The sequence below is a fragment of the Diadema antillarum genome, unplaced genomic scaffold (genome assembly GCF_040938485.1).
Source record: "Diadema antillarum isolate AM-2024a unplaced genomic scaffold, OU_Dant_1.0 seq00000400_RagTag, whole genome shotgun sequence".
In the NCBI taxonomy this organism is placed as follows: domain Eukaryota; kingdom Metazoa; phylum Echinodermata; class Echinoidea; order Diadematoida; family Diadematidae; genus Diadema; species Diadema antillarum.
In genome coordinates, this window is record NW_027271391.1 from 2,077,588 (window position 1) to 2,095,458 (window position 17,871).

The 17,871-nt window shown below is 38.2% G+C and overlaps 1 protein-coding gene, 1 long non-coding RNA gene and 1 pseudogene across 2 annotated transcripts; 1 reads left to right on the top strand and 2 right to left on the bottom strand.

The window, feature by feature from the left end:
* Nucleotides 1-259: 259 nt before the first annotated feature.
* On the bottom strand, nucleotides 260-3,133 carry LOC139732154 (caspase-3-like). Its single transcript, XM_071643026.1, has 5 exons — nucleotides 3,065-3,133; nucleotides 2,404-2,620; nucleotides 1,459-1,695; nucleotides 934-1,043; nucleotides 260-451 (listed from the first exon to the last, which is right to left on the bottom strand). The coding sequence occupies exons 1-5, from the start codon at nucleotides 3,131-3,133 to the stop codon at nucleotides 260-262; spliced, it is 825 nt and encodes a 274-aa protein (XP_071499127.1).
* A 14-nt stretch (nucleotides 3,134-3,147) lies between these two features.
* LOC139732125 (uncharacterized) lies at nucleotides 3,148-5,034 on the bottom strand. Its single transcript, XR_011711011.1, has 3 exons — nucleotides 4,968-5,034; nucleotides 4,079-4,161; nucleotides 3,148-3,232 (listed from the first exon to the last, which is right to left on the bottom strand). It is a non-coding gene; the product is annotated as an uncharacterized lncRNA (long non-coding RNA).
* An 8,269-nt stretch (nucleotides 5,035-13,303) lies between these two features.
* Nucleotides 13,304-14,438, top strand: LOC139732155 (uncharacterized; annotated as a pseudogene).
* Nucleotides 14,439-17,871: the final 3,433 nt, after the last annotated feature.

Genomic DNA, 17,871 nt, shown 5'->3' on the forward strand with positions numbered 1-17,871 from the left:
TTGTGATTTATATAACACCTAAATAGATCCGTGTTATTTGACTGGTTGTCTGATATTGATCAGTGGTTTTTCATTAGCCTGGGATTAAATATCATCTTTCATTTTTTTTTTAAATTTCGTGTAAACAAAGAGAACAATTACTGTTAATAATACATATACAAAACTGCGAAATGAAACATTCCTTTAGTCGGTCTACAGTTCCGCAGGGAGCAATGACGACACATTAGATGAGTGGATGACGTACACACGATGAATTACATCACACAACATGGTTCCTAGTCGCCGTCTCCAAGCACCGGGGGACTGCCGCGAATCTTTCGGGAGGATACTTGGGCAAGAAGTATATCTTCTTCACTATCCCCTGGCTGATCGTCTGCGTTGTCTGGTAGGTGATTACCATACCATTGTCCTGGCGTACGCAGCCTCGTTGTCTTTGGACACGCCCACTCACCTTTGTGAGAATTCGAAAAAAAAAGTGGCATGCTCACTTGCAAATTGTGCCAGAAAAAAATCGCCACAAGGTAATTTCTGATTTCGGGACTGCAAATTATTTCGATGCAATCCACAGATCCTAAGACAGTCAATAGTGTTCTCAGATGTCAAGATGAAATTAAGGAAAACTGGTACATGGAGCATGACTGCAAGAAAAAGGGGTCTACTTTGACAATAGTTCACATCAGTGAATTTTGAACTATAAAAACGAATTACCTGCGTTTTTCTATAATCTTAAAAAAAGTAGTTCAATCACATTCGCATTTCATATAGGGCCTATGCTGTTTTGCGTGAGGAAAGTTTGATCTGATTTGATCTGATTTTAACAATGCTTACTCTTTGCCAGCTGATTGCTCATTGTCAGACCATAGGCCTACTATTGTTTATAATGCTAGTCAGTAATATGCACTTTTAAAAATCTCGTCTCTCTCATGATCTCACCTTGTTCATTATGGTGCTAAGGTCATACAGGTGCGCCCCGGCAAGAAGTTCCTCACACAATGCCTGAATGAACCAAGATCCATTGACGTTATCCCGCAGTGCAACATAGCCTGGGATGGGTTGGTGAACAAGTGGGAAAACCCTTTGTGTAATCGTCAAAAAGTATCGATATTGAATGAAGTGAACTAATCTATCTTGGTTCAAATGAAAAATTACAATTTGTTTTAACCAGTATAGTAACTTCAGTTATCTTTTAAGTCTTCTTTAAGGAGGCATATGTGTCGCAACATTCAAGCTCTCAACGAAGATCTACATGTATATACATGTATAAATCACACACACACACACACTATATTGCTTGAACCAGGTCGTGCGATTCGTCACTCCAATCACTGCCAATCAATTATACAGCAACGTAGAAAATGGAAGTTAATGTTACCATCGTAGTTATCGTCACGATCTTAGTTCACGTAATAGTGACATAATGTTGGTGTAGTCTATACTTTCCCACGAGCATTCATTCACCTTCGCAAGTCGCATGAGCAATGAACATGTGCGCATTGTCAGGAACGTTGTCAAACTCAACCGGTTGGGGATTCCCCGAAGTCTGGCAAGCCGCGTACAAAACACTGTTATTGTCTTCCTTGCCTGATTCATCTCCAATGTCAACTAGGTTAAACGAGCCGGCACCTCTACTTATAAACCTGTCAGGCTGTGATATCGGCTGTGCTGATTTGTCCGTTGCACTCGTTGTCACTTTATCTGGAGAAACAAACAAACAAACAAAAAACAAACAAACAAACCAATCATACAGGTTCCTGTTATCTTACTTTTGTTGGCTTCGTGTCTCCTGTTCTCACATTGCGTTCTGACGAAAGAAGTAGCGGGTTAAAAAAAGTTAATGAAAGAAAAGCCTCGAGATACAAAGTATTGTTATTTTTTTCATAGACTTTTCGGAATAAAAAACAACAACAAAAAACACCAAGACAAGACAGGTGGACCTTTTTATTGATACGATAATCACAGTAGACCTAATTGAATTTCGTGATTTAGTATACTTCGGGATAAAGTATCTTCTGAAATTCTCAAGTACAAGTTGCTCGCTTTTACAAGCAAAGTTGAATAACGACACTCCGACTCCTCTACTTTTACCCTCACAACTTGTGCTTTGGTGAATACATGGGCAACTTCAAGAATTCATGAACTAACGGTTTACCGATTTCACTCGAACCTTCACAAGCACTTTCGCTCTATTGATGTCTACGTAAGAAAGGAGTTTCGTTAAATGTGTTTTTGATTTGTATTTTCGTTCTCGTGTTAATACCTCCGCCACAAAACGAATAATCCATTCGCTTCCCTCTAACAAAAGGTAAAGACTAAATAAAACTTTCCATCTATACACTAAGTGAATTTATCAGACAGCCACCTCAAATCAGTAATTGAAAAAAAAAAAGATGCAATTGCAATTACCGCCTCTGCAAGCCTGGAAGAAAAATATTTTGGGTTTTCCTCTCAAGTATGGACAGTTCCTCCCGGAAAACATATCCTTGATTTCCTCCACGGTAATGACGTGACCATCCTTCCCACAAATCCCTTCGCGGTCTCCGTGGCTCATGAACACGAGAACGGCCGAGGTGTGAGATGGCCGAATCTTTGTCTGCAGTGAGGCGAGCGAGTCCCTGATCTCCTATCAGATGATAAAAACAAAAAGAAAATTACCCAAGATCAGTCAATGCCGCTTTCTTTTAGTAGAAAATTATCTAATTTTTTTCCGATGTTTTCGTTATCATTACTTCTACCGGTTCATAGTTTTTGTTAATCACTTTGTGTTGCGCATTACGTTGTAACATGCTTACATATTTCTAATAATTCCATCTTACTGCTTGGGTAAATGTAGGTTGTGTCTGAACCTTTTTTCAATGTCATATTTTTATTGAAAAGTGGCAGGAACAAACCTTTATGAAAATGAATATTCTTACCACATTTTGATGAATATGACTACTCTGAATAAGAAGTACATTTTTTCGATTGCGATGTTGTGAAGAATTCCAAATAACTGACGTCTTTGCTCCAGCTTTTTTTCTTTTCTGAATATTGCTGTCCTTTTAAAAGATAATCCTGACAAACTTACGTCTGCAGTGAGGTCCTGGACAACTACGATCTTGTAGCCGATTTCCCGGAAGACGTGAGTTACATTCATTACGTCAACTTCTGATCCCTTTCTCTTTCGTCGGTCCATGAAGTTGTTGTTGTTAATAATAAATGCCATACCTTTGTTCCTCAGGTTCATTGAGTAATTCTGGAAGAAAGCGTTCATTTGATTTCATGTTTAACATTGCAAAACACAGTAGAGCAGACATGAATTACAATGACGACAACGACCTCAACAGGAAAGTATTAAAGCTCCACACTATATTTTCAGACCTTCAAAATCTATGGTAGCAAAATCATTCGATTACCACTTTTACACCATTAAAGACATCTCTGGTGCGGGGGGGGGGGGGGGGGGGAATTATAGTGGATAAGACTCCCGACTCCCGAGTTCGAATCCCACCCAGTGCTTACGTCCTTGGTCAAGATGTTATTACCCACTATGTTTCTCTCGACCCACGTGTATAAATGGGTACCATTTTATACACCTGGGTCTCATCGTATCATATATTATATATTATACATTATGTATCATATATAAAATATTAAATATTAAATGCTATATAGTACATATTATGTAATATATATTACATATCAAATATCATATATCATATATTATATATTATATATCATATATTATATATTATGCATCATATATTGTACATTATATATTATATATCATATATTATATAATATATGTTATTAGATAATCAATACGTGACATTGGACGTCGCTGTGTTCGCGTTAATCCTTTTACAAGCCTTCGGCCTCGGCTATACGGCATACGTAGCAGACGATCTGACAAAACAAAAGGACATCATATATATATATATATATATATACTGTTTACATTTGGATGAATGTGTATCCTGATACACTCTACCATGAAACTGTCAGAAGTACACTCTGAATGATGCCGATAATTTGAAGCAGTAAGCGCGACTACTACACAATTTTCAGACAACGCATAAGGTCTAACCTATGCACTCCCCACCTCTTTGGGATCTAGCTGTTCTTCCGTTGGCTGTGCAGGACTGATCTTCTGCGTGTAGGAACCATCAGTATCGGGAAAAATATCTGCAAATATCAACAACGGCATCTGCTAAATCGCGGAGATAATTTACCATTTGACATTTACACACGGAGAGTCTCGATACTATTATCTTCTCAGAGGACTGCCAGTCAATCTCTGCTTCTGTAACTCTAAATACCATAATGTATAGACATAAAGCTTGACACCAAGAAACATGATTGAGGACGGACGGAGGCATCGGAGTTGTCATTAGGTCGTAGTCGAAGGGGCAGCAGAGATCCATGTAACCCACAAACCCGTACAAACCGATCGATAAATCGTCAAATATCACAATACACTGAAAGCGGTTCTCGCAGTTCCAGTCCTGGAACATGAAGCGTGCATTTTATGTGGTGATTGACTATCATCAAGCGGTGTTCCCTACTTCATATGCTAGTAAAAATTAATTCTAAGTTTCTGTCGCTGCTTTGTGTGCAAGAATTATGCTTCTACAACAATAACAACAACAAAAAAAAGATTATCGATTTGTCATACAAGACATCAAAGCAAAGCTTGACATATTCTCTACAATTTTGCTTATTACATGTCCAGGGTGAAAAAAAAAGTCTATAAAACTTACATAGATTCGAGAAAAAAAAAGTCTTTCCCCAAAGCATGACTACGCTGCTGTCTCGGAATAATGTGGCACATAGGTGGTTTGCACCATGGCACATAAGGAGTTAGAGACTTGACGTCATAAGATACATAGATGCAGCAAACGTAGATAGTCGGTAAGTGTTCAATGCTTGGCAAACAACATGACTTCTTTTGTGCAAACAAACAAACAAACAAACGATGTAATTATACTGACCACTTGCTTCTGATGGGGAGGATTCATCCGGAGTTTCGAACTGAGATTCATGTAGAGGCTGGTAACTCTTAAAACGGAAATAAACAGATCATAAAAGAGAGAAATGTCAAGACATGATATGCAGTACATTATTCACTACAACACGAGCTGCAGTTTTCCAAGGAATGAAATAATTATGTGTTATGAGACAAAGTAATTTGAGAATTTGAGAAATTAATCGGTTGAGTTGATTTTCCACTGAATTTGAAAATGCAGGATATAATGTAACGACTTTGAAAATGTAATTGATCTTTCTTGTCAAGAACGGAAGAGGGTGATATCTAATTTGGTTGACATTGCTACGGCAATCTTTGCATGCAATATGTGACCCTGCACCTCAAAACAAACAAAAAGTTGCCAGACATGAATTTTTAGTTAAGACCATATTCTGAAAGAGCAGACTTCAAGCTTTAAAATGATGTATAACTCAAATCAAATGGACTCTCCTAACCTATCTAAATATCGGAAAGAAAGCGCAAACTCAGGAAAAGTATGAACTGAGAAAAGAGGCTCTGAAGTACAGTGCCTATTCAAGCGTTTAATCTTTACCAAACCGTGCTTGCTGTGCGATGAATGGGACAAAAAACAGGAAGTAAACCGCCAGAGTAACAACAATGAAGGGATTATCAGATCAAACTGAAATTGAGCATGCCTCATTAACACATTCTGTCCATAATTAATGCCAACTTTCAAAGCAGTAGCACCATGCTTTCAAAAGTTATTAGAGTTGAAAGTGAAGAGTGTGGACAAGGTTTTTCAGAAATGAAAAAGGGATTCTAAAGACACACCTAATCACACTATTCTACCAAAAATGTTCGAGATAAACTGCTAAAAAACACACTTTCCTGCCCGTTTTATATATAGGTCTCATTATTTGAACATAATTAGTGAGCTCACTTGTGCGAAGTATAAATGTCTGATTAAACATCTGTGTCATTTTGCATTATAATGAATGACTTATTAATCACTGATTCATTTTTCTTTCTGGACCGGTTGTACTAGTTCCCCCTCCAAATACAGACTTAATTTCACTGCTTTAATCCTTATTTCATCAATGTTGTAAAAGCAGACATACGTCGTTCCGTTTGCACTTCCGGATGAAACACACAGCAACAGGAACCAATAATGTTAAGAATAACAGGTACAGGAATGAGGTTTGATTTGAATCTGAAAAGATGAAAAAGTAACAAGAGGATACAGTCTCATTATATTTTAACACGGTATAAATTATCCACAGTATTTTGATGTATTGATAACCTCAAACTAGATACTGCTAAATTTCCCTTACACAACTGGTAGATGTTAGAGTTTGAATTTCAAAAGGGCAAATTTCTTTGACGTTGCTGAATGCAGCTGTAAATGTGTAATCAAAAATATAATTAAACGTAATAAAATCTAAGACATGTGTACCGGTGCATTTCCGATATATGTTTATAATTATATGTATATATATATATATATATATATATATATATATAGAGAGAGAGAGAGAGAGAGAGAGAGAGAGAGATATGTATATAATATAAACTCTTTCCCTTTTTGGTAATTTGTCATGGTTACCATAGCAACGCGTTGTTTAACGTTTACGAAAGATACGTTTTGCCACACCTTAAGACTTATTTGGTCGCATGTATAAAATTCCATGTAAGACATTGCTTCAAATACTAAAATGATAGTGATACTTGGGGAGTTAAAAAACAAAAACCTTCGCAGTTTTGTATGATTTTTGTTTTAATTGCAAAAGAAACTGTTCTTACCGTTACAAAGCATTGCTCGACTTTGAAGAAAGATATATTTTGCACATCTGAAATTTTATTAGGCACATGTGTCATATCTAAATTCAAATGCTAAACATTTGAAAGAGTAAGGCCGAGCCATTTGTGTGTGTGTGTGTGACTTTATTTTTTAAAGTTGCCACTGTGGCAACACATTGTATGATGTGGACTAACAATGTGTCTCGCACATCTGGAGATTAAATTGGTCACAGTGCCAAATTTCCAAGTCAATAATGAGAAGAAAACAAAATGAGGAAGCCACTTCCATCGATAACTTTTGTATGAATTTTATTAGAAGAAATATAACAGAAAATAAAATGTCTTTACCTTGACAACGCACTGTCCGACATTAAAGTAAAAAAAAAAATGTATATCTTGTAGATCAATATATCAATATATACTTGAGGGAATTCCAAGTCAGTGGTACTAAAATGGTTAAAAGGTAATAACCTTGGAGACATTTCCAACAATACGTGCAGACCGATTGACAGCCACACGCTGCTGATTACTATACACCCCTTTCAAACGTAGCGGTGTTGTAAGGATGTTTGCAACTTTGTGAATCATAACTTTGTCTCAATCAATCGACAGAGAGGTGGTAATTGTTATATAAGTCTGAACATTATAAAACTGTATATTGCTTCTTCTTTCCTTCATTTCTTCTCACCGCTTAAAGACATTTCAATGTGATTAGCGCTTACTGTGATTTATTATCATTATTGTTGTCATTATTACTACTATCATTATAGTTACTTATGCTTTTAATAATGATAATAATGATGATAACTGTTATTATTATCAATATCATCATAACTATACTATTATTATTATTATTATTATTATTATTATTATACCTGAATGATAGAAATTAACAGCAAGAAATACTACTTAAAAACTATACCTTTGATAATTCCTGTCAAAGTACACTACTCAAAAAAAGTTAAGGACCACTTTTTAACGTACATAAAAATTTTATACAAGGTGTTTTATTTCTGGAAATACCTCAGTACAACTGTCCTAAATGTCCTTAAACACGCTGTAATCAATTTCACGCATGGGTGGTTTCAGTTGTTGCACAATGTCTCTCGCATCACTGCACATCCTGAAAAGTGGGCCCCGAGGGGTATCAGCTACCGACATGAAGTGGTAAAAACGAATGTCTGAGTGTCTTTCAGGCAGTTCAGTAACGAGTGTGACCACCTCCTGCAGCAATAACGGCTTCACAGCGCTGTCTCATGGAGCTGATGAGGCGATTGATGTCTCTGACATCCAGTGCATCCCATGCAGCCTCCAGAGCAACACCCAGCTGCTGCAGTCCAAGTGGATGGGCTTCGAGCTGCTCGAGACTCCTCCCCATCATGTCCCAGACGTGCTCTATCGGGTTTAAGTCCGGGGACCTCGCTGGCCACTCCATACGCTCAATCCCCTGGCCCTCAAGGAACTCGGTCACCACCCTAGCTCGGTGGGCACGGGCATTGTCATCCATGAAAATGATGTTTTGTCCCACATTTTCTGCAAATGGCACCACTATAGGTTCAAGGACCTCATCCCTGTACCTCACTCCTGTCATTGCTCCCCCTGGGACCACGTAGAGACGAGTACGGTTGGCGTAGGTGATGCCTCCCCACACCATGACGCTGCCTCCCCCATAACGGTCATGTTCTGCAATACAGGGGTCTGCAAATCTCTCCCCTGGTCGCCTCCAGACTCTCGAACGTCCATCATTGTGGTCAAGGGAAAATCTGCTCTCATCTGTGAACAGAACTCTACGCCATTGCTGTCTGGTCCATCTGACATGCTCCCGGGCCCAGTTGAGACGAATTCTTCTGTGAGCAGGGGTGAGTGGGACACACTGAGCTGGCCGTCTGGCATGCATATTGGCTCTGTGAAGTCGGTTACGGATTGTTTGAGTGGAAACAATCACTCCAGTTGCTGCAGCGAAGTCATTGTTGAGGCGTCGTGCACTGTGAAAGCGGTTGCGGAGGCTGAGATTCGTCAAGTAGCGATCATCTCTAGGGGTTGTCGAAACTGGTCGGCCACTGCGGGGTCTCTCGGAGTATAGCCCTGTCTCTCGGTGTCTTTGATTTGCTCTGCTAATGACACTGTGTGACACGCCCATCATTCTGGCTACTCTTCGCTGACTGAGGCCAGCTTCCAGCATCCCTAGGGCTCTGGCTACATCTGTTTCACTTAGGTGGTGTCTTGGCATTGCTGTTGTCGGCAAGTTGTTGATTGTACAGACTAAAGACAGAAAATGCTTTGGAAGACACTTGTCTTATGGCCCACTGCAATGATGCCAGAGACATCATGAAAGAACTGCATGTGTGAAATTGATGTCATTGTGTTTGATGGCATTCTGGACAGCTGTATCTTGGCATTGCTATTGTCAGCAAGTTGTTGATTGTAGAGACTAAAGACAGAAAATGCTTTGGAAGCCACTTTTGTACGGGCACATTGCAATGATGCAAGAGACATGAAAGAACTGCATGTGTGAAATTGATGTCATTGTGTTTGATGGCATCCTGGACAGCTGTATCTTGGCATTGCTGTTGTCAGCAATTTGTTGATTGTAGAGACTAAAGACAGAAAATGCATTTGAATCCACATTTGTACCACTTCACAATGGGCCCACTTTTCAGGATATGCAATAATGCGAGAGACATCATGCAACAACTGAAACCACCCATGTGTGAAATTGTTACAGGGTGTTTGAGGAGATTCAAGACAGCCATATTCGGGTATTTCTAGAAATACAACACCCGGTTTGAAAATTGTATACACACATTAAAAAGTGGTCCTTAACTTTTTTTGAGTAGTGTATTTAGAGTTACAACGGTGAGAGTATGCTTGATGAAATTCTGTAATCACTATTTTATAATTATGAAATTATTGTAGCCTTGTATAAAATCTTTGATAATGATTCCAGGATTGATATCCGAAACTCACCCTTATTATTGCCACCAACAGATACATGTACTTTTGTTGTCACTTTCGATACTGTCGTTCCTACGGAAGTTGTGGATGTTCCATGACTGCTATCACTGACCGATGACATTAAAACAGTCTCTGAATGTCTGGACGGGCTGAGCCTTTCTGTAACTGATCCGCTGGCACCTTCTGTCCCAGATGCATATGTAGACAAGACAGAACACTAGTGAAGTCACATCGTAAGTTTTAGACCAACACGTTTCTTAGAAGGCAAATACTTAGAAGGCAAATGAATGTCTCTTTGCGAGAACATGTTTGATGCTATAAGATACTCCAAACTCAAATGGATTGATGATTGATGAAGAACAAGGACCAGTATTATTCCTGGTCCCCCCCCCCCCCCAAACTCAGATTTGTTTTCATTACATTCATTCATACATTCATTCATTTCATTCCATTTATTTTGTTTTATTTTATTGTCCATAAAATGGAAAGTTTTTATGATTCAAGCGGCATACATAAATACACACATATAAAACACACATTTCAAAATGAACAAAGACAATAACAACACACGTCATTAATTCATGTAAAATACCACAGAGAAACTTACCACTCAATAACAAAATGTACATCCATGACATTCAATATTGCATCTGTTTCTTCTATATCTATCCCAAGTATTATAACAACAGTTGCAAAATACAATAAACACAACAAGAAAAAATAAGGCTAATACAGCACATACAAACAAAATATGGACATGTCATCCTATGAAAATCTGGAACAACCGTACTGCCTGGAATAAAACTCCCCATGAAACTCAGTCACAAATTTGAACAACATCCCACAGAGAATGTGGCTGATACAGCACACACAAGAATGTGACAGCTGCAGCACACACAAGAATGTAACAGCTACAGCACACACAAGAATGTAACAGCTACAGCACACACAAGAATGTAACAGCTACAGCACACACAAGAATGTAACAGCTACAGCACACACAAGAATGCGAGTGATAAAATACACAAGAATGTGGCATGGCATTTGCATTTGCACATAATTCTCAGACAGGGGGTGATTTGCGCATGAGACAATTACACTCAACCTTCCTAATAAGTCTTTGTCTGCAGATATCATCCCATTGGTATTGCACACCAGTAATTTTGTTTGCTTGTTTCAGTATAAATGATTTGAGCAATTATTCCTTTCCTAAGACTGCTATACGAGGTCACACATCTCAACACCAATATAGTACTCTCCACTGAGGAGTAAAACAAATGTAAAATGGTGGTGTCAACATGTGCTGCAACGGAACTGAAATCATTGGTATACAGTATGAACAGAACTTGAGACAAAACACACCCTTGAAAAAAACCCTATTTAAGTTATCATAGCATCAAACATGACGCCTAATACAAAAACTGACTGAACTCTATTCCTTTAACTTATAAAACCTCATTGTAGTATTGAAATGCAGAGGAGAAGTCAGCAAGAGTGACACAAGCATACCTATAATGTCCTAGGCTGTCCACAAAACTTTCTTAATAACTGAACTTATTTCGCTTCGGATTATTAAAAGAACCTTAAATCATCCTCAGTTTTACAGACCCCCGAAATAATTTTTTTTTCTTTGGTTACATTTTTCGGTACTAGTGAACCTTATTTCCTTTTAGAACTGACGAACTTTCGGAGTTTATCATTTTGTCGGACTAACGACAGGAATTGTTGCAAGGTTGTAACACGACAAGGAATTTGTGTACAGTCTGCTACTTTCAGCTTGGGTATCAAGCGCTATTTCTATTGGGCTTCCTTCTCAGCCGCACCAACGGTTTCTTTAGAGAGAGAGAGGGAAAGAAGTTATTGCGAGGTAGAATTACATTTAAAACGAACTGGTTAAATGTGATCTTTGAGAATGAAAGGTGGCGAGTACAAGTTTACCTGGGCAGGTGGGAAATGTTTCAGACCAGGCTCCCTTCTCACAGCAAGTTAGCTCTACCCCTGCAGCTGGTGTGTATCCGGGCACGTTGCATGAGAAAGTACACCTCTGGTCACAGTCTCTCTTCTCGCCTGGAGCACATGTACTCGTTATCATGGTAGAATACGATGGTACTGTGCACGGACTTACTGCAGTGCAGTGTCAAGGGATGAAAAAGATTACGATTTTACCCAAACGAACGGGAAGGGTTTCAAATGTCGTTTGTCAAACTTATAACGGCAGTGACTTTGATATTACTTTGGCGATGATAAGAGTCAAAATAATGGTCAAAATTCCGTTTCCACTTTTGTATTTATTTATTTTTTTTTTTTACAATACAAAGTTCCTGAAACTGTTTTGAAAATCTATCTTAATAATCATTGCGTGATTCTTTCATTTACTGCTCAAATTATTTGGAATTCTCTATCAGAGACTAAAAAAAAAGTTGTGACTTTTGATACGTATATTATGTAAGTACAGTTGTATGACATTATGTATGGGCCGTGACGCGAGAAAAGGGCCCTTAGCGCCGCTGCGCGCAAACGCCAGAAAACGGTGCGGAAGTTTGACAAAGCAATACGCGCAAAAAAAAAGATCAACTAGCTAACTGCGCGCACATGCGTAGACGCATCAAAAAGTGACAGGATTTGGAGAAAACGTGCTTTTTTTTTAATGACGTTATGGGGTCATTTAGGATTGGAATTACAGAAAAAGGTTTCCATATCCAAATACGTCAGAGTTCCTTCCACAGAGTGGAGGTGAAAACTCATTTTCGGTATTTAATGCCCTAAGGGCCCTTTTCTCGCGTCAAGGCCCATATATAAGTATGTATGTATGTATATATATATATATATATACATAATTTTATCTCGTGCTTTACCAGCTCCTGCAGGATCGAATACGCACCGGTCAGAAGTTTTTGCTTATTAAGGTAGTCAACCAGTGCCAATTCCAGGCATTGCCAAACTTCCTTCAAGGAGTACTTGTGTTTCACGACGACTTGTAGGCCCGTAGCACCATCTTCCCCAAGACCATCGTAAACCCAAGGCTCTGTGATAATATTATGAATGCGCCCTTTTGCTTTGTATTGGAAATGGCGGCAACACTTCACTCCCTGCGAAGAATGCAGCAGAGTTTAATATTGGTTAAAGCTTTAAGAAATTAAGGAACGGTAGATACAAACCTTTAGGAAGAGTTATTAAATGGGCAATCACAACATTTTGTGAAATTCATAATGGATGACTATGAATATGCATTTTCTTTTTGCCATTCGTTTTCAAACAGTAATTACTCCGAAAATAGGGTTGAAAGTGAAGTTAATATTGATCGAGCACTCTGGATACTCACGTTAAGTATCATTGTTATCATCATTATCAACCAGGTACAGATTACTTTCGTTACACATCACTGTTTAGATAATTTCTTTGTCTTTCCTCTATGAATATTCAACATCTCAAAACGAGTTAGCAAAGAGAGAGTAACCACGTTTTCAACGTTATATCTATCGTATAATATTTGGCTGAAAAGTAAATATATTATGTAGCATATTACGGATAATTCAATTGGCTTTAAACTTGGTATGTCAACAAAAACGAGGAGGGCGCTATGGACTGAGTTGCACACTACCTCTCGTAAGTCTCGCAAAACTGACTAAATTTCACTTATTTTGGATATCCTCCTGTTTTATGTGAATCACACAACTTCACCAAACGACGGATTAATAACTACTGTGCAAGATGGAACCACTGAAGTCTGCTCGTCCACAGCGGGTGGCCGCTACAAAGCCGAAAAACTATGGTCCTGCATCGAGAAAAATCACTACCCAGGTACATTCAAAAAGCCCGCCAAATCCCAACGCGAAGGTTGCCAGCCCCACGCCACTGACTCCGGCCGCCGTGCAGCGAGAGTCATTAGACGGTCAGGCAACAACCAGCGATGCGGAATCAGTGGAACTAGTACCTGATGACGTCACAAATATGGCCGCCGGATCCACATCGGTAGATGAAGAGAACACGCAACACGCCGTTCCCCACGAGAAGGAAGGCAATGCCATGGCCTCAACACCTACCCATATCCTTACACCAGGATACTTGGATATATACTTCAAGCAGGCAACAGATCGTTTCCACTCTATGATCCAGAAAGCAGTGGACCAATGTCTTGAGAAGCTGACCACATTGGAATCCAGTGTTGATGCCTCCATACAATTCGAAAGGAAGCGTGTCGACGCTATTGAGGAAAATCAAAAGTTGATGGAAAGCAAAATGAAAATGATGGAAAAGGAAGTCGCCGAGCTCCGTTCTGAGGTAATGAAAAATAAAATTGCGGCGAACAAAAGCGAAAGAATCTCCAGGCGGAACAACGTTCGCATCGTTGGAGTCCCGGAACCACCACAGGACCAGAGGGAAGATTGCGTTGAAGCTGTTGAAGGCTTACTTCGATCCAAGTTCGAGATGGAAACGAAACTGGAACGAGCCCATCGTGATGGTCGTAAGGTTGAAGGCCGTCCAAGGCACATCCTAGTTAGATTTCTCTCATACCGAGAAAAGGTAGATGTGATGCGTCGTGCCCGGGAGGCCTTAAAAGGATGAGCGATGCTTCGTCGTCGACGACCTCACCCAGAGTGACCTGGAGGAAAAGCGAAAATGGAGGGATCAAGTCCAAGAAATGTACAAAAAAGGGACCAAACTGAGTTTTTATGCCGGGAAATGGCGCCAACATGGAGGCATTCCCTTCAACTTCAAGTGAGTAGTTACACATGTTCCCTTATTCACTCCCTGATCATCGAGTGAACATGGTCAGTGGAAATTTATGACATTATTTACTGTTTGACATAATACATATACAGATTGATTTGTTTGATGTATACAGATTGATAGTACTTGTAGTAAACTCTTTATTGAAACCCAATAATGCATTAGTTTCAAACTGCAATTGATACATTCACTTGTGACGTTCATATATGCCTATACTACGATGTATTTTCGTGATATAAGACCGAAGACTGAAAACAATCGTAATTATTATTTAAATGTGCATTTATATAAGACAACTAACACACCCTACAATTTCACTACGATAAAAAAAGCTCAACATATGTATAGATCATTGTGTATAGTTACCAAAATGCTGTAATGATTTTAAATGAGATCGTACTGCATGATCTGGTCAATTGATGTGATAAACTTTACCTTAATAGACAATGATATTATTGTAAAGGATGCTATTGTCCTGCCCAATACATAGGACCCATTTTGTCAAAACGTGCATACTGCTTTTTTTTTTTTTTTGTTATTGTGGCAGAACTCCCTGTAACTCTTGTAGATTACTGTATGATTATGCCTGTACTCAATACTGTTAAAAAGCGAGGTATACACTCAAAATTGCCGTATACATTAATTTATTGACCTCCCCAACACAGTATGACGTTGTAATCATGTTGATACATCTGCAATATATAAACACAAACAAATCTTACTGTGTTCTCCAGCAATGTACCAATATAATACAAATCTTATTGTGTATATTTATATAGATACATTATGCACTTATATCTTGGAATGCCATTAAAATGACATAGCCAAAGGGAGTACAGTATACCAACGAAATACGCAGAAAATCATGTACAACGAACAACGTTTTATATCATTTGTCGCATGTTTGAGCACAAATCCACGACGAATGTCTTTATTATGTGGAAGAGCTTTCTTTTATCGTTGCTTTGTTCCCCCCCCCCGTAAAACAAATCAAAGTCAAAGGGGCTAAACCAAAATTAACACATTTCTTTTCTCTTTCTTAAAGAGGTCTTCGTGGATTTACACCCACCACATCATTCCATTTGGATTTAATGAAATATAATTTTATTATTGTCATATTACTACTTAGAATGCATGAACTTTGCACAAAGTTTCTCTCCGCTAGTGCACAGTCGTTAGCAGGGGTTAAGCAGCATGACTCAGTAATAGCAACTGAGATATTCTTTTTTTTTTATCTTCTTATGACCCTTTCGTCCGAATGCCGGGCCCTGCCGGCGCCGCTGCATTACCGGAAAGACTTTCTATTTACGTGCATATCTGATTATACCTAAACTGCACTTACCTTTCAACCTTGATATTGACAATGACATCAGTTGGCCGCATCTTGGTTTGTTTGTTTGTTTGTTTGTTTGTTTGTTTTTTTTTTTTTGTTTAAACTGAACTTCTTCCCCATAGAGCACTATTGATCAGCAGAGTATCATTTATTTCCGCTTCTGACGAATCAAACAACATACCAGCTTACATTTAAATCAGATTCTAAAAATTTTGTATAAGATAAACAAACGGCTGATGTTTTTGACGATCGGGACAAATTCAATTGGTCTGGATTTTCCTAAGCTACCAGTAGATAATGTATACAGAATGAATTTTTTTATTTTTGTCAAGACAGTGTCCGTGCACAGTTATAAATCACTCAAGAATGTCCCGTTTGCACTCTTGTAAACTTGTGAACCCTTTCATTGTAGTTTGACACAAGAATTTTCCTCCAGATGTACATTCCTCCTTCATGTCTCACCTTCACAAACTATCTCTACGTAAATGCATAGACGTTCGAAGGGGCTTGTCAGCATGACTCTGTCAAACAACCAATCAATTTTTTTACCTTAACTGTTAGAACACCTCGTTCGTATGCTATTATTGGAGTAATTATATTTCTGTTATTACCATATAAGCGCCTTGTCTTCTTTTATAATCATTGTTATTTCATATTACGCATACGAATTTACCTCACCAACGTTAAGTGTAGGAGGATTCCATTTACTTTTGTAGACATAAATTTAGCGAGACTATATAATGTAAAATTTATTCTATTGTATAACATAAAAATTTTTTATTTTTGTCAAGACTGTGTCCGTGCACAGTTATAAATCACTCAAGAATGTTCCGTTTGCACTCTTGTAAACTTGTGAACCCTTTTATTGTAGTTTGACACAAGAATTTTTCTCCAGATGTACATTCCTCTTTCATGTCTCACCTTCACAAACTATCTCTACGTAAATGCATAGACGTTTGAAGGGGCTTGTCAGTATGACTCTGTAAAACAACCAATCTAAATTTTTTACCTTAACTGTTAGAACACCTCGTTCGTATGCTATTATTGGAGTTATTATATTTCTGTTATTACCATAGAAGCGCCTTGTCTTCTTTTATAATCATTGTTATTTCATATTACGCATACGAATTTACCTCACCAACGTTAAGTGTAGGAGGATTCCATTTACTTTTGTAGACATAAATTTAGCGAGACTATATGATGTAACATTTGTTCTATTGTATAACGTAAAAATGTATCAGTATCATTATTGTTATTATCAACGCACATGCACTGCACACCCCCACACATGCACACACTCACATTTACATTCACGCACAGACATTGCAACGTACTACACAAAATACATGGCCCCAGAACAACCATTCTCAACTTTGCACTCAAATCCTCATGACTCATAACAACGATCATCCTGACCAGGATATCATAAGTAATCACAGTAAATACTACACTATTTCGGATTTCAATAATATGTTCAAATCTTCACTTGATTCCACTGCAAGTCATGTTAATAATTCCCGTAGTAATTCCACAAATAGGAATGATGACACTAATTATAACCCCATTAAAGATTTTAGCTTATTCCACTGGAATGCTAGAAGCTTAAACAAAAATTTTGATTCATTTGAACTACTTCTTCTTTCTTTACAAAATTTTCCCTTTTCCGCAATCGGTATAACTGAAACTTGGCTAGGGCACACGTCTCCAAATTTGTTTAGCCTTGATAGATATAAAATATTTCGCTCTGATCGTAAGAGAGGTAGAGGGGGAGGGGTAGCCCTATATATATATAACGAATTGCGAGTAAAAATAAGAACTGATATTGATATTGAAGGTTGTGAAAGCCTGTTTGTGGAAATCATTAATGATAAAATGAAAAATAAGATAATTGGTGTTATATACAGGCCACCAAATCATAAAACCGAAATGTTTTTAGAAAATTTTGATGAATGCCTCAACACGATTACACAAGAAAATAAGGAAATTTATATTATGGGCGACTATAATATTGATATGACGAAAATAGATACTTTAGCGGTAAAATTAAAAACTATTCTTTTTTCATATGCTTTCCATTCCCATATTGATAACC

Coding starts and splice junctions, on each gene's coding strand:
- LOC139732154 (XM_071643026.1), bottom strand. CDS start 3,133: ATGAATGTAACTCACGTCTTCCGGGAAATCGGCTACAAGATCGTAGTT. Junction 1,044..1,458: donor TGCTCATGCGACTTGCGAAG/GTGAATGAATGC, acceptor AACCCATCCCAG/GCTATGTTGCACTGCGGGAT. Junction 452..933: donor TTAGCACCATAATGAACAAG/GTGAGATCATGA, acceptor ATTCTCACAAAG/GTGAGTGGGCGTGTCCAAAG.